The 20,952-nt window shown below is 42.8% G+C and overlaps 4 protein-coding genes across 4 annotated transcripts in view; 2 read left to right on the top strand and 2 right to left on the bottom strand.

The window, feature by feature from the left end:
- The window catches only part of LOC139329877 (mitochondrial adenyl nucleotide antiporter SLC25A24-like), a 378,717-nt gene that overhangs the window by 322,822 nt on the left and 34,943 nt on the right, over positions 1-20,952 (top strand). The gene's annotated exons all lie outside the window — the stretch shown is intronic.
- The window catches only part of LOC139329891 (EEIG family member 2-like), a 354,478-nt gene that overhangs the window by 310,730 nt on the left and 22,796 nt on the right, over positions 1-20,952 (bottom strand). The window lies entirely within an intron of this gene.
- LOC139330116 (trace amine-associated receptor 13c-like) lies at positions 11,117-12,678 on the top strand. The gene is made up of 2 exons (XM_070960854.1): positions 11,117-11,283; positions 11,751-12,678. Exons 1-2 carry the CDS (start codon positions 11,117-11,119, stop codon positions 12,676-12,678), a joined length of 1,095 nt encoding a protein of 364 aa, XP_070816955.1.
- On the bottom strand, positions 15,536-16,991 carry LOC139330115 (trace amine-associated receptor 13c-like). Its single transcript, XM_070960853.1, has 2 exons — positions 16,825-16,991; positions 15,536-16,349 (listed from the first exon to the last, which is right to left on the bottom strand). Exons 1-2 carry the CDS (start codon positions 16,989-16,991, stop codon positions 15,536-15,538), a joined length of 981 nt encoding a protein of 326 aa, XP_070816954.1.

Raw genomic sequence — 20,952 nt, 5'->3', positions numbered from 1 at the left:
CTTTACATGTTAAAAGCACCCCCCCACCCCCACCGCAACCCCCAGACCCCCACCCCACGACTCTCTCTCTCAATCTCTCCCTCTCTCACACACACACACACACACACACACACACACACACACACACACAAACACACACACACACACACACGCACGTACACACACATGCACGTATGCACGCAAGCACACACACACACACACACACACACACACACACACACACACACTGGCGGAATACACAGGAACCAGCTGAAGCTAAAAACAGCACTGCTAGCACTGGGGGCTGCCCACAGCCCAGGCCAAAACGCCACAGCTCGGGTGCACTCCAACAAAAATCAGGTAGACCCACAGCACTTCAGCGGAGCACCACCACAGAGCCACAGAGCCCCCACCCACCCCACCCCACCCAGTGTGCCCCACAAGAAGAGACATCCCAGCACCAGCTGATAACAGCCCCCAGCGCAGAGGGCCCCCACTGAGGAAACACTGGATATATGGGATAAAAATATAAAAACATTTAAAATAAAAATATATAAGGGCATCAATGAAAGCTAATATACATTTAAAAACATTTAGTTAAAAGCCAAAATAAAAGTATAGATTATTAGAATGTATAAGAAGAACATTAAAAGCCAGATGAACTATATTAAGAACATGAGTTAAAAACCAAATTAAAAAGGTAGGTCTTGAGCCTATTTTTAAAAGTATCAATGTTCTCTGCGGCCCTCAGGTCCTCTGGCAGGCTGTTCCACAATCGGGGGCCATAAAGCTGGAAAGATGCCTCACCGTGCGTTTGCGTCTTTACTCTGGGAATAGATAGAAGGCCGGTGTCAGAGGACCTCAGGGTCCGCGAGGGTGCATAAGGTAAAAGCAATTCTGAAAGATAAGAAGACCCAAGACCCCTAAGACATCTAAAAACCATTACCAGAACTTTGAAATCGATCCTTAAACACACAGGGAGCAAATGCAGTGATTCTAAAACCAATGTAATATGTGCCTGCCCTCTGGACCTCGTAAGGGTACATGCAGCATAGTTCTGTAGAAGCTGTAAACTTGTGATATTTCTTTTCGGAAGACCAGAAAGCATGGCATTGCAATAATCAATACGACTGGAGATGAAAGCATGCATCAGCATCTCTGTGTTTGCCTGAGAGAGAAACGGGCGGACTCTGGCTACATTCTTTAAACGATAATATCCTGTTTTTGTAACACATTTAATGTGTTGAATAAAATTGAGCTCAGTGTCAAAAATGACCCCCAGATTTTTTACATGATTGGATGGATGTAAAGACAATGTTTGCAGCTTTGGTAAAAGTTTCACCCTCTGGGCCTCAGGACCAATGATTAAAACTTCAGTTTTGTCCTGGTTGAGCTGTAGGAAGTTTTCTGCTATCCAGGATTTGATGTCTAAAATACAGTTAAAAGGGGCATCGAGTGGCCCTGTGTCATCAGGAGACATGGAAATATACAGCTGTGTATCATCAGCATCAGTGGTGTTGCTAGGGTCTCTTGGGGCTCCAAGCAAGAAATCCCTGGCCCCCACCCCACCTTTGCACACCGCAACAATTTGGTTTTTGCACACATAAATGCACAATTTCTGGGACATTTGAGATGAATACTCAAAAAATTTCAATTTCAATTCAATTTTATTTTATTTGTATAGCGCCAAATCACAACAGAAGTTGTCTCAGGACACTTTCTATATAGAGCTGGTACAGACCAAGCTCTTTTATCTACAAAGAAACCAACAATTCCCCCATGAGCAAGCACTTGGCGACAGTGGCAAGGAAAAACTTCCTTTTAACAGGCAGAAACCTCGGGCAGAACCAGGCTCTGGGTGGGCGGCCATCTGCCTCGACCAGTTGGGTGAGAGAGGGAGAGCAAGAAAGGGAGAGTGAGACAGACAGACAGACAGACAGACAGACAGACAGACAGACAGACAGACAGACAGACAGAAATGCAGTCAGAGAGAGAGACTGTTAGGACCTGGCAGTGTGTCTCTCCCTTTTGTGTCATTTTCCCCTGTTTTCCCCAGTGTGTTTTGTCTGTTTGTCTCCCCCTGTCTGTCCAGGACCGTGCAATAAGGCTGCACCTGCCAGTCAAGCTCCACCTGCCTGCCTCCTCTCACACCTGCAGATCATCAGCTCATCAGCAGCTGCATTTAACCCAGGCTTTTCCCTCCAGTACTCGTCTGCTTACCTCCGTGGTAGTCTGTCTTTCCTCTGTCAGTAGACTTTACTTCTGTGTGCGTCCGGTCCATTCTGACCTGTGTTTTTGTCTGCCCTCTTCCAGGAGCCTTTTGCCCTGTGGATAAGCCCTCAGCCCAGCCTAGCCTCGGTCGTGAGAGGAGTTGGAGCTTCCAGCAGAGTGTTTGTTTGCTCTCGCCTTTAGTTTTTGTGGACACCTTTAGTTGCTCTGTGCAGAGTGTTTGTTTGCTCTCGCCTTTAGTTTTTCCCGTTTTGGAGGACACCTTTAGTTGGACGTTGCAGAGTGTTTTTGTGCTCTCGCTTTTCGTTTACCCGTTTTTGTGGACACCTTTTGTTAATAAACCTTCTGTTGAATTTACCTGCCTTAGTTTTGAATTCTCTCAAGCCATCCCTGAGAGTTCACCTTCCTCTGGTCTTGGTGTGTGTACTCACATAACAGAGACAGAGAGAGAGAGACAGACAGACATGCAGTCACAGTGACAGTGGATTTAATAACAGCAGTAGCAGTTGCAGTGGATGTCAGGCAGGGCCAAGGCAGGAGACGCAGCTGCAATCCACAATCCAGATTCAGCCACTGTGGAACCTGCGAGACGACAAAGCACAGAGACTCCGGGGAAGGAGCTAAGTTAGTAACACGCCGTGGTAGGACATGAAAGCGTGCAGATGGAGAGGGACAGAAGGACAGAGGAGCTCGGTGTATCTTTGGAGGTCCCCCGACAGTCTAATCCTATAGCAGCTTAACTAGGGGCTGGTCCAGGACCAGCCTGAGCCAGCCATAACTATAAGCTTTATCAAAAAGGAAAGTTTTAAGCCTACTCTTAAATGTAGAGACAGTGTCTGCTTCCCGGACAAAGACTGGAAGATGGTTCCACAGGAGAGGAGCTTGATAGCTAAAAGCTCTGACTCCTGTTCTGCTTTTTGAGACTTTAGGAACCTTTAGTAGACCTGCATTCTGAGAACGCAGTATTCGAGTGGGGTAATAAGGTACTATGAACTCTTTAAGATAAGAAGGTGCCTGGCCATTTATGGCTTTGTAAGTAGGGAGGAGAATTTTAAACTCTATTCTAAACTTTACAGGGAGCCAGTGCAAAGTGGCGAGTATTGGAGAAATATGATCTCTCTTCCTGGTTTTTGTCAGAACACATGCTGCAGCATTCTGGAGCAACTGGAGAATATTCAGCAACGAATTTGGGCAGCCTGATAATAAGGAATTGCAATAATCCAGCCTGGAAGTTACGAATGCATGGACTAGTTTGTCTGCATCATTTCAAGACAAAATACGGCTGATTTTTTCGATATCACGTAGGTGAAAAAAGGCAGTCCTTGAAATTTGTTTTACATGGGAGTGAAAGGACATGTCTTGGTCAAAGATGACTCCCAGATTCTTTACAGTGATGCTGGAGGCCAGCGCAATGCCATCCATAACTGCTATGTCATCAGAAAGTGACTTTCTAAGATGTTTAGGGCCTACGACTATAACTTCAGTTTTGTCCGAGTTTAGCATCAGAAAATTGCAGGTCATCCAGGTCTTTAAGTCCTGAAGACATGCGTGTAGTCTAGTTAACTGACTGGTTTCTTCCGGCTTCATTGATAAATATAGCTGGGTATCATCTGCATAGCAATGAAAATTTATTGAGTGCTTCCTGATAATCTTACCTAAAGGAAGCATATATAAGTTGAATAGAATTGGTCCGAGCACAGAACCCTGCGGAACTCCAAAGCTGACTTTAGCGAGCACAGAGGAGTTGTCATTAACGCGTACAAAATGAGAGCAATCTGACAAGTAGGTCACACTGTGGAAACCTGCCTGTGAGGTCTTGGTGACGTGAGCGCACAACTCGAAAATCCACTTGCCCAGCAGTGCACCACTGGCGCACAGAGATGACCAGGTCTGGGGTGGCGAGCTTTCAGCGCACTTTTGCGCCGCCGGTGTGGACCAAAATGGACCAAAAATCCAAATCTGCCGGCTGATTATGCTGACACCTCCCCTACTGCACCGCAACGCCCATCCTGGCGTAACTGTGCACCTCGGTTTACCAAAATACCAAGTGCGCTGTGCGCCCGCCTGCGCTGCACAAAAATACCACTGCGTGGGGTGCGCACCCTGCGCCCCACCAGCGGCGGGGACGAAAATAGAGCCCAGTATGTGCAAAGAACACGTGTTCTTAGGATTTAGTGGCAATCTAGTGGTTAGGTCAGATTGAAAGTAACTGAATTCCCCTCACCTCACCCTCTCCTACATTGGCTGCTTAGAATGTGAGAAATGTAAAATGCCTTTTGTCTGTTCTGGGCTACTGTAGAACATGGTGGTGTAATGTGTTGACTCTGTGGAAGAGGACTGGTCTCTCTGGACATACAAAGAACTTATTGATTTTTTTAAAACCATACATTTTATTTTCTTTATGATGTAATATGTCAGTCATCATTTTGCAAACACTGACAGTCCTTTGTTAACAATCCCGGAAAAGAAAGAATAAAAAAATCTGGTGAGAAAGAGTGTGCTGAATGTGTTATTTAAGGACACATTGATATAAAGTCATGCAGGTGTCAGGGAAGAAAAACAAAGCACAAATTATCAATTCAACATGACAATTTATTTCTTGACAGTGTCAGTGTACAGTCATGTGTTGAAAATAATCATTTGGTTTTTTATGTTACAGCAACAATTTTCATAGTAATGTTTTTCAGCATCATATTTGATTTGACAACTTGACCAACAATAAAGTAGAAATTTTGTTTGTTCTGACAACAAGCTTGTGGATAAGAGACACTACTTCTGTCTGAGCTTTGTGTACTCTGGATAGAGCACAGCAGCACAGATTATAATTATTGTGAACATAGGTCTTAATTAATTCAATTTTGGCATCTACTGTGTTAGGCTTTTTAAACAAATTATGCCACATGATCTATTGATCCAATACAAGACTATTCCTTTACAACTGAATATTCAATAGCTTTCCAAACCAAGACTGTTATACCTCCATCTTCCCTGACAATGATTGTTTCAGAGTATAGTGGTTTACGTCACTCATGTCTTCTGACATCCGTTTGTATTACTTTGCACACCTGTTTGTATATACAGTTTATTTTTTCTCAGTATATACACACACACACACACACACACACACACACACACACACACACACACACACACAATATAAATATTTTGTTTTTATATTTGCTTTTTATATAGTTCTCTCTATTTTCTTTCTTTCCTATTTTTTTTCTAATTATATTCTTGGAAGGAGCACTGCAACAAAAACAATTAATATCAATAAATGAAGGATTTCTGATTCTGATTCTGATGTCTAAATATAAGGTCCTTAGATGGTAAATCCTCATCCTCATCCTCATCCTCCTCAAAGCAATGATGTACTCCATCGTTGCAGATAACGTTAAGCATTACAATGATAACATTTGTATTTGGAATGAAATGACGTGGGTAATAGCAGACAACGATCATCACTTACATTTTTTCATGTGTGTCTCTCTCTCTGTCTCTCCAGTGCTCTGAGATAGATGCAGTATATATGCTCTGTAGGATGCCACGGCTTGCGATGTGGTCAGATGAGATACTGATCAAAATATATAAATTTAGGTCTGACTGTATGTGCTGACTCAGACATTTGCATTGAATCGTCGCTGTTGCTAATTATTGATCGCAGTGTGTGTTCGATGACTGACCGAGCACTGCTGAAAACACCGTTAAAACCACGCTGCCATCTTTTTGACGGTGTGATATATGGCGTCATCACGTTTTCAGTGGATAATCGTTATTACCTAGCAGCCACACATCCAAAGGGGTGTCCCCCTGTCGTCTTGCAGGTTCCCATGGACAGTGGCTGAATCTGGATTGTGGATTTCAGCTGCATCTCCTGCCTTGGCCCTGCCTGACATCCACTGCAACTGCTACTGCTGTTATTACATCCACTGTCACTGTTACTGTGACTGCATGTCTGTCTCTCTGTCTCTGTCTCTGTCTCTGTCTCTCTCTCTCTCTCTCTGACTGCATTTCTGTCTGTCTGTCTGTCTGTCTGTCTGTCTGTCTGTCTGTCTGTCTGTCTGTCTGTCTCACTCTCCCTCTCTTGCTCTTCCTCTCTCACCCAACCGGTCGAGGCAGATGGCCGCCCACCCAGAGTCTGGTTCTGCTCGAGGTTTCTGCCTGTTAAAAGGAAGTTTTTCCTCGCCACTGTCGCCAAGTGCTTGCTCATGGGGGAATTGTTGGTTTCTTTGTAGATAAAAGAGCTTGGTCTGTACCAGCTCTATATGGAAAGTGTCCTGAGACAACTTCTGTTGTGATTTGGCGCTATACAAATAAAATTGAATTGAATTGAATTGAATTGAATTGAATTGAATGATAGAATTCGCCGGATGAACGAGTCGTGTACCGACCCGGGGAAAGTGGCATACACGTTTGTCACCAGGCAATTTGAGTCACAGATCACCAGACATCCCTGTTTCACCTGTGTACATTCGGTCAGGTTGAGTGACCATTACGCGTGCCAAACGCGCTTTCGACGTGGTCAGATGAAATACCAATCAAAATATATAAATTCATGTCTGACTGTATGTGCTGACTCAGACAGTTGCATTGAATCGCGGCTGTTGCTAATAATTGATCGCAGTGAAATGCCAGACACTGTGGAAACCTGACTGTGAGGTACTGGTGACTTGAGCGCACGACTCCGCCAGTTTACGAAAATCCACTTGCGCCGCCGGCGCACAGAGTTGACCAGGTCTGAGGTGGCGAGCTTTCAGCGCACTTTTACGGCGCCAGCGCAGACCGAAATGGTCTAAAATTCCAATGCGCCGGCTCATTATGCCGACACCTCCCCCCTACTGCGCCGCAACGCCCATCCTGGCGCACCTATGTACGCCTCAGTCTACCAAAATACCAAATGCGCCATGCGCCTGCCTGCGCCGCTCGAAAATACCAATGCGCCGCGCCAGCGCCGGAGTCGAAAATAGAGCCCTAGGTCTGTTGTAAATAAGACTTTCATTTTAAATGACTTTTTTACTTCGAATTCTTTGGATTTTCTCCTTTTGACTGAAACCTGGTTGAAACCACACGAAAACAGCGCCCTCTCTGAGCTCCTCCCACCCAGCTGTTCTGTCTTCAACTCACCACGACTTTCGGGTTGAGGGGGTGGGTTTGCTGCTGTGTTCAATGACAGTTTTAAATGCCGGCTTCTTCCCTCAGATGCATACTCCTCTTTTGAACTGCAGCTGTTTGTGGTGGAGTTCACAAGTCCTGTGTTGTGCGGTGTTGTTTATCGCCCTCTGAAATATAACAAGGACTTCATTCATGAGTTTTCTGAGTTTTTGGCAGATACTCTCCCAAAATGTGATAAGCTCCTGATTTGCGGTGATTTTAATGTTCATGTTTGCTGTCCATCTGACCAACTCGCCACTGACTTCAAACGCCTGTTGGAAACTTTTAACCTGACACAATCAGTGGATAAACCAACGCACCATCTTGGGCACACCTTGGACCCTGTTATTTCGCTTGGGCTTTCAGTTTCCATCAAAGACATTGCTGAGACTGCAATCTCAGATCATTTCCCGGTTATTTTTGAACTGTCAGCCCCCCAGTCAGTTAGCAAACCTCTTGTTCCATCTTGTCAGCGGCGCATCATCACTTCCTACACGGCTGATGAGTTTACTGCTGCTTTCAAGGACTCACAGTTATTTGCCTCGAATGGCTTGGCTTCCACTCTCTGTCCTGATAATTTTCTTTCCTTCTTCCACTCCACTTGCACTGGGATTCTGGACTCCATTGCCCCTTTCAGGGAAAAATCTGCCAAGCTAAGAACGGATCCCTGGTTGAACGACACCACCCGCACTATTAGGCAACGCTGCAGGCAGGCCAAACGTAGATGGAAGAAGGACAAACTGCATGTGTCACTGGAAATGTTAAGGAATTCCCTTACTGACTATCAAAGGGCTGTACAGGAAGCAAAATCTCAGTACCTCTCTAATATTATTTCTAGCAGCGATCATTGTCCCAGGGTTTTATTCAATACTATTAATGCTGTTGTTAACCCATCCATTTCTGCTGTGACTGATGTCTCAACCGCCACTTATGAGATGTTTCTGCGTTATTTTGTTGACAAAGTGGACTCTGTCAGACAAGACACTAGTAAAAGTTTTAACATGAGTGTTAATAAGGACTTGCTTGTTGCCCCAACTCACTCTGCTGTACTCGACCAGTTTGAGTTGGTTTCTCTTTCTTGTTTAGGTGATGTAGTGAAATCCTTAAAAACCTACAAATTGCTTATTGGATATTGTCCCTCCCAAAGTGCTAAAATCTGTTTTTAATACTGTGGGGCCAAGCCTTCTGGTTCTTATTAACACCTGCCTTAGGTTAGGAACCTTCCCGGCTGCTTTTAGACATGCTGTGGTCAGGCCCCTTCTTAAAAAGCCCAATCTTGACCCCTCAGTTTTATCAAATTTTAGACCTGTTTCTCATCTGCCCTTCCTTTCTAAGGTCCTAGAAAAGGTTGTTTTTAAACAATTACAGTCCTTTCTGGAAAACAGTGCTGTGCTTGAAAAGTTTCAATCTGGGTTCAGGTCTCGACACAGCACTGAGTCTGCACTGTTAAAGGTGCACAACGATATTGCGCTGTCTGTGGATGCCAAATGCCCTGTTGTCCTAGTACTGCTTGACCTTACGGCAGCCTTCGACACGGTGGACCACTCAGTCCTCCTGTCACGCCTGAGCAATTATGTTGGTATCCACGGCACTGCTCTGCAGTGGTTCATATCGTATCTATCCAGCAGAACCTACTCTGTTATGGTTGGTGACTTGTCCTCTTCCAGTGCTTCCCTCTCCTGTGGGGTCCCACAAGGTTCTATTCTTGGCCCTATTCTCTTTTCCCTATACATGTTACCACTTGGGTCAATTATTGCAAGGCACAACCTTTCTTTTCATTGTTATGTAGATGATCTACAAATCTATCTGCCCATGAAGCCTAACAGTCACATTGCAAAGAATTCTTTGTTTGCTTGTGTTAAGCACTGGCTAGCAAAAAACTTTCTTCACTTAAATGATGATAAGACAGAATGCATTGTGTTTGGGGATATCATGACGGCTGGCTTTGGCACCTTGTCTTCAAAACTCAGTCCGACCGTCAGAAATCTGGGAGTGGTTTTCGACAGTCTTCTGAAGTTTGACAAACAAATTGACAATGTTGTCAGGACTAGTTTCTTCCAGCTACGTCTACTGGCCAAAGTTAAAATGTTTTTAAGCCGTCACGACTTAGAGAAAGCCATCCATGCGCTAATCAGTTCAAGATTAGACTATTGCAATGCACTTTATGTCGGCGTCTCCCAGTCTTCTCTCAGTCGCCTTCAACTTGTGCAAAACGCTGCGGCCCGTCTTTTAATCAACACAAACAGACGAGAGCATATCACTCTTGTTCTTAACCCCCTTCATTGGCTTCCTGTCCAATACAGAATTGATTTTAAACTTTTAATGTTCGTTTTTAAAGCTCTTAATGGCCTCGCACCACCTTATTTATCTGAGCTTTTAACTGTTCGTGAGCCTGGTAGAGCCTTGAGGTCATCCAACCAACTCTTGTTAGAAGTGCCCAGGTCAAAATACAAACATTGGGGTGACCGAGCCTTCTCCATTGCTGCTCCCAGGCTCTGGAATAAGCTCCCCGCTGAAATACGTCTGGCTTCTGATCTGGGCCTCTTCAAATCTAGATTAAAAACTTATTTATTCAGGATGGCTTTCACAACCCAGTAGCGTGATAACATTAACTTTGTTTTATTGTATGTTATTTATTGTATTTCATTCTGTTTGGTTTTATTGTTTTATTGTCTCTCATTGTTTTTACTCATTTTATTGTAAAGCACTTTGGTTCACCAAAAGGTTGTTGTAAAGGGCTGTATAAATAAAGCACATTTACATTTACATTTACATTTTGGCCATGCCCTCCCCAACGCCATTGTTACTTGATTAAATAAATAAAAACCTTGTTAGATTGCAGAAAGTTGTGACCGGCCTTTCTTGGGAGCTGGGAGGAAGAGGGGAGCCCTTTTGTGTTGTGTCCTGGTTCCCCTAGTCTGGGGCATAACACTTGGCTGACGAATTGTTGCTGAACCAGCACATGATTCTTGGTCTGGTGTAAATAAGTGAACTAAATGAGAAGGAAAAAAATGAATGAAAAATGAGAAAGCCATCCTAAAAACTTATTACAAGTCTGCTTGGGTAAATTCTATGTTCAAGACAGATCAATAAAATCTGCAATACCACTGTAGCACAAGGCTAGGGGTTGTAGCCTGCTAGGAGATGCAGAAGAACTGCAGTTCGTTTCTGTCAAACTTGCATAAGAAAAATAGAGAAAAAGAAAAAAGGGCTGTTGATAAAGCGTTAGGTCTATGTGAGCCTTGAAACAGAGGAGTAAACAGACTGGCAGGGGAGATAACCTGGGAGTATGGTTCTGCATCAACCAACCAACTGAGCCATCATCTTTTTTAGTTAAAAGGTCCTGTCTCATTGTGAGTAGGGGCAAATTAATGGAAGAAAAGACCTAGATATCATAATAATATAAGTAAAATCTAAAATGAGTCTCTAAAACAGACTCATTTAATAATAGTTGGAGATAATGTAAAATAAATAAGTGTATAAAAAACTGAGGTTGCAAGCATTGAGAAATGAGAAGAGGAACAGTTTTTTGTTTTCTTTGTGCTTATGTATTTGCTTTGATATTTGTAATATTTCTTGTCAAAAAGCAAGCTGATGGGAGGACGTGTGGAGAAGATGAAGGGGAGGAGAGAGCTGATGGGTAATAGGAATGACGAAATGTAGAAGAGATAAATATCTCATCTCATGAAAAGGTCAATCAGAGGGCTGCTACACCTCTGCAGCTCTCTGTTCAGATCCACAGTCACTATCTCTGATGATGGAGTCAGTGGAAACAGCTGATCTCTGTATCCCTCCACTCAACACCTCCTGCAGGTCAATGTCTGTTACTCCTGAGACCATGTTCATCAAAACACTGCTGTCCTGTATCACTCTGCTCACAGTGACACTCAACTTGTTGGTCATCATCTCCATCTCCCACTTCAGGCACAGACAATTCTTGAAATGTAACAGCTAATAGTGTGTATGAGTTTAATTCATGGTTGGAAGCTTTGTTTATTTTATGCTGTTATACGAACAAGACCGACTCTGAGTCATCGTCTATACGGCTGTGTTATTAAAAGTCGAAGACAAGCCAGAAATCTATTTTCACTTGTAAATGAAAATGTTATTCTCATTGTTTTTTTGTGTAAAATGTGTCACAATTGCAACAATCATTATGAAAATCTTCTTAATAATATCACCAAACTACAGTAGTAATTGTTTCATAAACTGTGTTGCTCAGTGATATTATAGAGCTTTACGTGGCATGTAGGGTATGTAGAGTTTGGTTTTCACATTGCTGTGTTGACAAGAGTAAAATTCCATGTTTTGTCTGTATTCTCACAATGATTGCTGTCCTCTAAAGCCATTTGCACTGAATATGAGGCACTAATCCTAATCTCCCCCTCCAGGCAGCTCCAGACACCCACCAATCTCATCCTCCTCTCCCTGGCTGTGTCTGACTTGCTGGTGGGCCTTACAGTGATGCCACCTGCAGTCACCATGCTGCAGTCCTGCTGGTTTCAGCATAAAATCTCATGTGCTCTTCTGTACGTGGGTGGCTTCATCATCACCTCTGCCTCTGTTGGAAACATGGTGCTCATATCAATGGACCGCTATGTGGCTATTTGTTACCCTCTGCGTTATTCTTCCATGGTAACACCAAGCACAGTTAAAACCTGCGTGTCTCTGTGTTGGACCTGTTCTGTTATCTACAATGTTATAATACTGAAAGATTACTTGGCACAGATAGATTTGTCTAATTCCTGCTACCAAGAATGTACAATTGTCATAAACTACATTTCAGGGACAGTACACTTGCTTCTCACTTTTTTCGGCCCTGTTACTCTGATCATAGTTCTCTATGTGAGAGTGTTTGTGGTGGCTGTGTCACAGGCACGTGTCATGAGGTCTCAAATTTCAGCTGTCAAATCAATTACTGTGACTGTTAAGAAATCAGAGATGAGAGCTGCTAGAACTCTTGGTATTATCCTTCTTGTGTTTATGCTTTGTCTGTGTCCATACTACATTCCTTCTATAACAGGACAGGACACCACAGATGGTGAAGAGTCATCAGCTCAACGTTGGCTGTTCTATTGTAACTCCAGTTTCAATCCTCTGATCTATGCCTTTTTCTACCCCTGGTTTAGAAAATCAGTTAAACTCATTGTCAGCCTTCAGATACTGCAGCCAGGTTCCAGAGAGGCCAAGATCATGTTGAGATCATGTACAGTACAGAAACTGACCAAACACAGGACAGAAAAACAGAGAAGACAGGCAGGAGAACAGTCCATGCTGGGGGTGGGTGGGGTCAGAGAGGATCCAGTGGGCTCTGGATAGGCAGCAGCTATCTGCTACCTATCCAGAGACAATAATGTCCCTTTGTGTCAATTTGTTTGGTTCATTGTCCCTGCATCACTCCAATAAGGCACATTGGTATGACTTTCCTTCTCTTCTTCTTTTTAACGCATAGGGCTCTATTTCTGACTCCGCTGCTGGCGTGGCAGCGCAGACTGGCGCATCTCCTCCCCCTTCTCATCTCAGTCCCATCTAGTGGCGCAACTCGGAAAGAGGGAGGGGAGAAGGCGTGGAGTGGGTTTGGCACAGCTAAGTCAAATTTTCACCAATCGCAGCAGCTCCTCGCCTCACCTTTAAGAATGCCACTGGCAAGGCACATGGCAAGTTTCAAGGATGACTGTCCGATACCCAAAATTCTCCCAGGAGGAGGTCCTTAGATGGCCTCCTCCTCATCCTCCTCAAAGCAATGATGTTAATGATAATTTTGGATAATCATTATGACATTTATGAGAGAAGAGCATCATCTTTTGGGAAAAAAAAAAACGGACTGGAAAGACGTGCAAGTCTTTGAAAATTTCAATGAAAACTTTAATGCCACAAAGCCATCACATACTGTATATATGCACAACACAATATATGTGTTTGTTACATTTTCTGTAGATTATTTACAAATGGCCATCTCTAACCTACTTTCACATCTGTCAAATGACAGACAAATGCAAGGCGTTATCTTTCACACATCTCATACCATGCCCATCACATACCAGTGTGTTATAAATAGCCGTGTGTATATGTGTGTGTGTGTTGTGATTATTATTGTTGTAAGGCCTGTCAGGTTAAACCCTTGATTTAAATTAAAAATGAATAAATACAGCAAAAGAAAAACATGTATTTATTTTATTGTCTAGTTTGATAGTCAGACACACACAACTGAGAAGAAGATAAATCTAGGAATAAATAAAAACTGCCTGTGTGCAGCAGCAAGACTTAATGTTTTCACACAGACTGGTGGTATACAGTGATATGTCATTTCGTTTTTCAGCTCGTACACACGTTTATTTTCACTCTGGACCAAACGCTGCAGCACTGGCAAAGCTTCGTGTCTCCATGACGACTGACCGGAAGTTCAGTTATTTGGTTATTTGTAGCGGCTCTTTGTTTCGGATCGCTGCAGTTCGACTGTAGCCGTGCTACCAACAGAGCTAATGCAGCTAACGGTGCTAACTGAGCTAACGCTAACTGGTAAACGGTGCCTGACCTCTAGTAACGTTACTCGCCGATTTGGTATCGGAATCTGAACAACTCTAAAAGGAAACAAGAGTGAGACAGCTTTGGAACAACTTACTTCATTCACAACAACAACTAAGCGGATTCTCAGAGTGTCTGTATTGTGCTGTACAACGGACTGTGGTCCTTTAGAGCGGTAACTGCAGGTAACTTTGAAGAGAAGTAACGTTAGTGAAAAGAGGATGATACCATTAGGCGGGGGTGTTTTCATTTTCATTTTTAAAATATAGATTTAAACCACAAACTATGGATTGAGTTTTGGACATTATCTAAGCCTGTCAAATGTGAATTAAATTTTTAGAATAACAACATTTCTTACTCCAGGTTTTTGGGGTGCTGAATTTCAATTTTTAAAAAAAAGGGCTAGCCTCGCCCATGATGTACTCCATCTTTGTAGATAACGTTAAGCATTACTATGATTACATTTGTATTTGGAATGAAATGACATGGGTAATAGCAGACAACGATCATCACTTACGTTTTTTTCATGTGTCTGTCTCTCTCTGTCTCTCGAGTGCTCTGAGATAGATGCAGTATATATGCTCTGTAGGATGCCACGGCTGTTTCTGGCTGGCACAGCGACGTTAATTGATAATTTTGCATCCCTGTTTCACCTGTGTACATTCGGTCAGGTTGAGTGACCATTATGCGTGCCAAACATGCTTGCGATGTGGTCAGATGAGATACTGATCAAAATATATAAATTTAGGTCTGACTGTATGTACTGACTCAGATAGTTGCATTGAATCGTGGCTGTTGCTGATTATTGATCGCAGTGAAATGCCAGACACTGTGGAAACCTGCCTGTGAGGTGTTGGTGACGTGGGCGCACGACTCCACCGGTTTACGAAAATCCACTTGCACAGTGGTGACAGAGTTGACCAGGTCTGGGGTGGCGAGGTTTCAGCGCTCTTTTACGCTGCCGGTGTGGACCGAAATGGACCGAAAATCCAAATCCGCCGGCTGATTACGCTGACACCTCCCCCTACTGCGCCACAACGCCCCTCCTGGCGTGACTGTGCACCTTGGTTTACCAAAATGCCAAGTGCGCAAATTATCAATTCAACATGACAATTTATGTCTTGACAGTGTCAGTGTACAGTCATGTTGTGAAAATAATCATTTGGTCTTTTATGTTACAGCAACAATTTTCATAGTAATGTTTTTCAGCATCATATTTGATTTGACATCTTGACCATTACAATAAAGTAGAAATTTTGTTTGTTCTGACAACAAGCTTGTGGATAAGAGACACTACTTCTGTTCCAAATCATGCCTTCTGTCTGAGCTTTGTGTACTCTGGATAGAACACAGCAGCACAGATAATAATTATTGTGAACATAGGTCATAATTAATTCAATTTTGGCATCTACTGTGTTAGGCTTTTTAAACAAATTATGCCACATATATCCATATATCCATATTGATCCAATACAAGACTATTCCTGCACAACTGAATATTCAGTAGCTTTTCCAAACCAAATTATACCTCCATCTTCCCTGACAATGATTGTTTCAGAGTATAGTGGTTTACATCCTGAATGTGTTTCTTTTTTTCTGTCTTCTCTGTTTTTCTGTCCTGTGTTTGGTCAGTCTCTGTACATTATATTTCTTATCTCAACATGATCTTGGCCTCTCTGGAACCTGGCTGCAGTATCTGAAGGCTGACAATGAGTTTAATTGCTTTTCTAAACCAGGGGTAGAAAAAGGCATAGATCAGAGGATTGAAACTGGAGTTACAATAGAACAGCCAACGTTGAGCTGATGACTCTTCACCAGCTGTGGTGTCCTGTCCTGTTATAGAAGGAATGTAGTATGGACACAGACAAAGTATAAACACAAGAAGGACAATACCAAGAGTTCTAGCAGCTCTCATCTCTGATTTCTTAACAGTCACAGTAATTGATTTGACAGCTGAAATTTGAGACCTCATGACACGTGCCTGTGACACAGCCACCATAAACACTCTCACATAGAGAACTATGATCACAGTAACAGGGCCGAAAAAGGTGAGAAGCAAGTCTACTGCCCCTGAAATGTAGTTTATGACAATTGCACATTCTTGGTAGCAGGAATTAGACAAATCTATCTGTGCCAAGTAATCTTTCAGTATTATAACATTGTAGATAACAGAGCAGGTCCAACACAGAGACACGCAGGTTTTAACTCTGCTTGGTGTTACCATGGAAGAATAACGCAGAGGGTAACAAATAGCCACATAGCGGTCCATTGATATGAGCACCATGTTTCCAATAGAGGCAGAGATGATGATGAAGCCACACATGAACATAAGAGCACATGCGATTTTATGATGAAACCAGCAGGACTGCAGCAGGATGACTGCAGATGGCATCACTGTAAGGCCCACCAGCAAGTCAGACACAGCCAGGGAGAGGAGGATGAGATTGGTGGGTGTCTGGAGCTGCCTGGAGGGGGAGATTAGGATTAGTGCCTCATATTCAGTGCAAATGATTTTAAAGGACAGCAATCATTGTGAGAATACAGACAAAACATGGAATTTTACTCTTGTCAACACAGCAATGTGAAAACCAAACTCTACATACCCTACATGCCACATAAAGCTCTATAATATCACTGAGCAACAGTTTATGAACCAATTACTACTGTAGTTTGGTGATATTATTAAGAAGATTTTCATAATGATTGTTGCAATTGTGACACATTTTACACAAAAAAACAATGAGAATAACATTTTCATTTACAAGTGAAAGTAGATTTCTGGCTTGTCTTCGACTTTTAATAATACAGCCGTATAGATGATGACTCAGAGAAAGAGTCGCTCTTGTTCATATATAACAGCATAAAATAAACAAAGCTTCCAACCATGAATTAAACTCATACACACTATTAGCTGTTATAGTTCAAGAACAGTGTCTGTGCCTGAAGTGGGAGATGGAGATGATGACCAACAAGTTGAGTGTCACTGTGAGCAGAGTGATACAGGACAGCAGTGTTTTGATGAACATGGTCTCAGGAGTAACAGACATTGACCTGCAGGAGGTGTTGAGTGGAGGGATACAGAGATCAGCTGTTTCCACTGACTCCATCATCAGAGATAGTGACTGTGGATCTGAACAGAGAGCTGCAGAGGTGTAGCAGCCCTCTGATTGACCTTTTCATGAGATGAGATATTTATCTCTTCTACATTTCGTCATTCCTATTACCCATCAGCTCTCTCCTCCCCTTCATCTTCTCCACACGTCCTCCCATCAGCTTGCTTTTTGACAAGAAATATTACAAATATCAAAGCAAATACATAAGCACAAAGAAAACAAAAAACTGTTCCTCTTCTCATTTCTCAATGCTTGCAACCTCAGTTTTTTATACACTTATTTATTTTACATTTATCTCCAACTATTATTAAATGAGTCTGTTTTAGAGACTCATTTTAGATTTTACTTATATTATTATGATATCTAGGTCTTTTCTTCCGTTAATTTGCCCCTACTCACAATGAGACAGGACCTTTTAACTAAAAAAGATGATGGCTCAGTTGGTTGGTTGATGCAGAACCATACTCCCAGGTTATCTCCCCTGCCAGTCTGTTTACTCCTCTGTTTCAAGGCTCACATAGACCTAACGCTTTATCAACAGCCCTTTTTTCTTTCTATTTTTCTTATGCAAGTTTGACAGAAACAAACTGCAGTTCTTCTGCATCTCCTAGCAGGCTACAACCCCTAGCCTTGTGCTACAGTGGTAATGCAGATTTTATTGATCTGTCTTGAACATAGAATTTACCCAAGCAGACTTGTAATAAGTTTTTAGGATGGCTTTCTCATTTTTCATTCATTTTTTTTTCCTTCTCATTTAGTTCACTTATTTACACCAGACCAAGAATCATGTGCTGGTTCAGCAACAATTCGTCAGCCAAGTGTTATGCCCCAGACTAGGGGAACCAGGACACAACACAAAAAGGCTCCCCTCTTCCTCCCAGCTCCCAAGAAAGACCGGTCACAACTTTCTGCAATCTAACAAGGTTTTTATTTATTTAATCAAGTAACAATGGCGTTGGGCAGGGCATGGTCAAAATAACAAACAAAAGACTTCCATTTTGTTGAATCTTACCTGTCCAAAGTAAAATAAAATGAATTACAAAACTCTAATCGTCCCTAACCAAAACAGGAAAAAATCAAGTAACTTAAACGGCTTCCCTCCCCTACAGCTACTATACGACTCACCTCATTAGGATAATGTTAATATTATATTTATAGTATTTACAATAATAACAATAACATTTGACAAACACACACAATCTCAGCTACCGGCCACAGCGGCAGCAACACCATCTGACAAAGCCGTCTCTTGGAAGCGGAAGGATAAGCAGGAGAGGGAGACGGTCCACCGACCTCCCCTAAGTAGCAGCACTGACCAATCACGTCTCCCAACCTGTAATAAGGGCAGAGAGAGCAGAGCACACACACACACACACAAACACACACACACACACACACACACACACACACACACACACACACACACACACACACACACACACACACACACACACACACACACACACACACACAGCATCCCGGATACACCAAACAAATGCAACAAATCATAACAATCATAACACAAGGAATAGCTCAGCAGTAGCAGTGGGGGTAAAAGTGAGCCAGAGTGTCTCTTTGTTCCCATCTCATCCTAGAATGCTAATCCAAGCAACCCTTTGTTACAATCAGCTCCCCTTACCTCTCCTTGCTCTGCTGATGACTGCTCTTGGTCAGAAATTTAGCCCTCCATAGAGGTAGAATAACCTCAGAACTGCTTGTGTCTGCTCTCACTGCTGCTTTAGATGGTTGGATTTTGGCTCAAGTTTCTCATCACACCTTTCCTGTGTCCCTGGTTCTGTCGGCCAACCACAGAGAAGCATTTCAATTTAATAATTTCATCGCCAAATACACCTCTAGGTCTGGCTTCCTTCCTTGCAGTCCCCAAATGTGTCCACCATCCCTGTTGGGGATCATGTGAAGCCCGAAATATAGTGCATTGCAATTATCCAGAAGAAGTAAAAGCATTGATTATGTTTATCAATTAAACTGCCAAGACAGTCAGACAGTGGTCTGAGGTCACAGACTAGATTTTTACCAAGACTTGGAGATTAAAAAAAAAAAGAATTCCCATCTTACTCTCATTTAGGTTTAATGAGTCATGAGCCATACAAAACTTTGTCATTTAGGCAGTCAAACAGGTGTTTCAGCAAATCAGGTCCGTCAGGTCTCAAAGGGAGGTCCATTTGTGTGTTGTTAGCATGGCAGTGATATAACACTCTGTGTTTTTGCAAAATATGATGAAGGGGGTAATGTAGACAGAAAATAGAAGACAGCTAAACAGATAAGTAGACAAGAATGATCCACTAAATAAAACTAAAAACTTTCTCCTCTCCACGAAAGAGGCGACGCGTTGAAGTGCCTGACATACTGACTCAGTGCTCAAGGCACTCTAGAAGACTTGAGGTGGCTTTGATTATCACAGCCTCAGTGCTGTGAAATCAGCAGAAATAAGAGTGAAACTGCATTCTGTTTTTCTGCAGTGATGGAAACATAACACCCAGATGGACAGACGCACTAATTTTCACCCCTTTTGATGGCGCTCATTTAAGTTTCAGACGTTAGCATTGTCTGATATCAATTGAATATCCAGCAGCATTACACTCCTTTTCACCATCTTCATCTAATTAAAGATAGAAAAAAAGTGATCACCATTATATTGTCACGTCTTCACGCTGTTTTCTGCTGTTCCCTGTTTTCCGGTGCATTGGTTATGGTTAATGTAACACGCCAGAAAAAAAAGAACAGCAAACTTTTCTCCTGGCAATGGGAAATCTAAAATAATAGAACAACATTTCAGTAATTAAAATGAACTGAGCCATAGCAGTCAAGTGTTGTGTCTGTACTTTAAGTTACAAACTTAAATTTGTGGCTCATGTTCACTGTGGTCTGCTGTCCACTTCCTTTGCATTGATCCATGATTTTGACTTTGTAACCCAATTTTGGATTATGTGGCTGAAATACTAAGTAGCCCATATAGTGGGGCGATTAAGCAAACCAATTGTGCATTTTATGAATAAAGCATATATACCCAAAGGTTTGATTTCAGACGTGGAAACACTTTCTGTTTGACCTCTGGTGACCTTGACGGGTTATTGACTTCAGCATTGCATTCTTTCACTTTTAATCCCATTATTCTCCATTATAATAATATATATGTTTGTTAAAATGGCAGTTTTGTTCTAATAAAGACATTCACTTGCTCAGCCATGGCTTTGTGTCCATATGTGTCTCACGAGGAAGCAGACACAAGATTGCTTCTGCATGTGTCAGATGCTGTTCAGAAGGGTTGCAAGAAGGTGACTATTCGTACTGTTGACACTGATGTTGTTGTCCTGGCTGTGGCCATGTTTGAGAAGATCAAGCCAGAGGAAATGTGGATTGCTCTTGGTGGTGGAACCAAACTTCGATATATTAGTGTTCATGAAATAGCCAACAAGCTGGATCCAAGCACCTGTGCTGCTCTCCCATTGTTCCACGCATTCACAGGATGCGACACAGTCTCAGCATTTGCTGGAAGAGGAAAGAAAACAGCACGGGAGACTTGGAAGGCTTTCCCTGAAGTGACTGAGGCTTTCGATGAGCTCCTGCAGATGCAGGGTGATTTGAGTGAGCTGTCCAAGTCACGGTTGGAGCGCTTTGTCGTACTGATGTATGACAGGACAAGTGAAACCACAGAGGTAAATGAAGCTAGAAAACAGCTCTTCACTCAGAAATCCAGGGCTCTGGAGAACATGCCACCAACGAAGGCTGCACTGGAGCAACACATCAAACGGGCCACCTATCAGGCCAATGTTTGGTGCAAAGCTTTGGAACCTGACCCTCAGCTGCCAAGCCCCTCTGATTGGGGCTGGGTGAAAGAAGAAATGGGATGGCAGCCACTGTGGACCACCCTTCCAGAAGCCTCAAAGAGCTGCTACGAACTGATCCATTGTGGTTGCAAGAAAGGGTGTACGAA

This window comes from Chaetodon trifascialis, chromosome 4 (genome assembly GCF_039877785.1).
Source record: "Chaetodon trifascialis isolate fChaTrf1 chromosome 4, fChaTrf1.hap1, whole genome shotgun sequence".
Classification (NCBI taxonomy): Eukaryota; Metazoa; Chordata; class Actinopteri; order Chaetodontiformes; family Chaetodontidae; genus Chaetodon; species Chaetodon trifascialis.
The sequence above is the reverse complement of the archived record's forward strand: the minus strand, read 5'-3'. Positions and strand labels throughout refer to the sequence as shown.

Bases quoted from the DNA above. Each gene is read 5' to 3' on its own strand.
- LOC139330115 (XM_070960853.1), bottom strand. From the start codon at position 16,991: ATGGAGTCAGTGGAAACAGCTGATCTCTGTATCCCTCCACTCAACACC. The intron at 16,350-16,824 runs GCACAGACACTG...CTCCCCCTCCAG, and splicing joins ATCTCCATCTCCCACTTCAG to GCAGCTCCAGACACCCACCA.
- LOC139330116 (XM_070960854.1), top strand. From the start codon at position 11,117: ATGGAGTCAGTGGAAACAGCTGATCTCTGTATCCCTCCACTCAACACC. The intron at 11,284-11,750 runs GCACAGACAATT...CTCCCCCTCCAG, and splicing joins ATCTCCATCTCCCACTTCAG to GCAGCTCCAGACACCCACCA.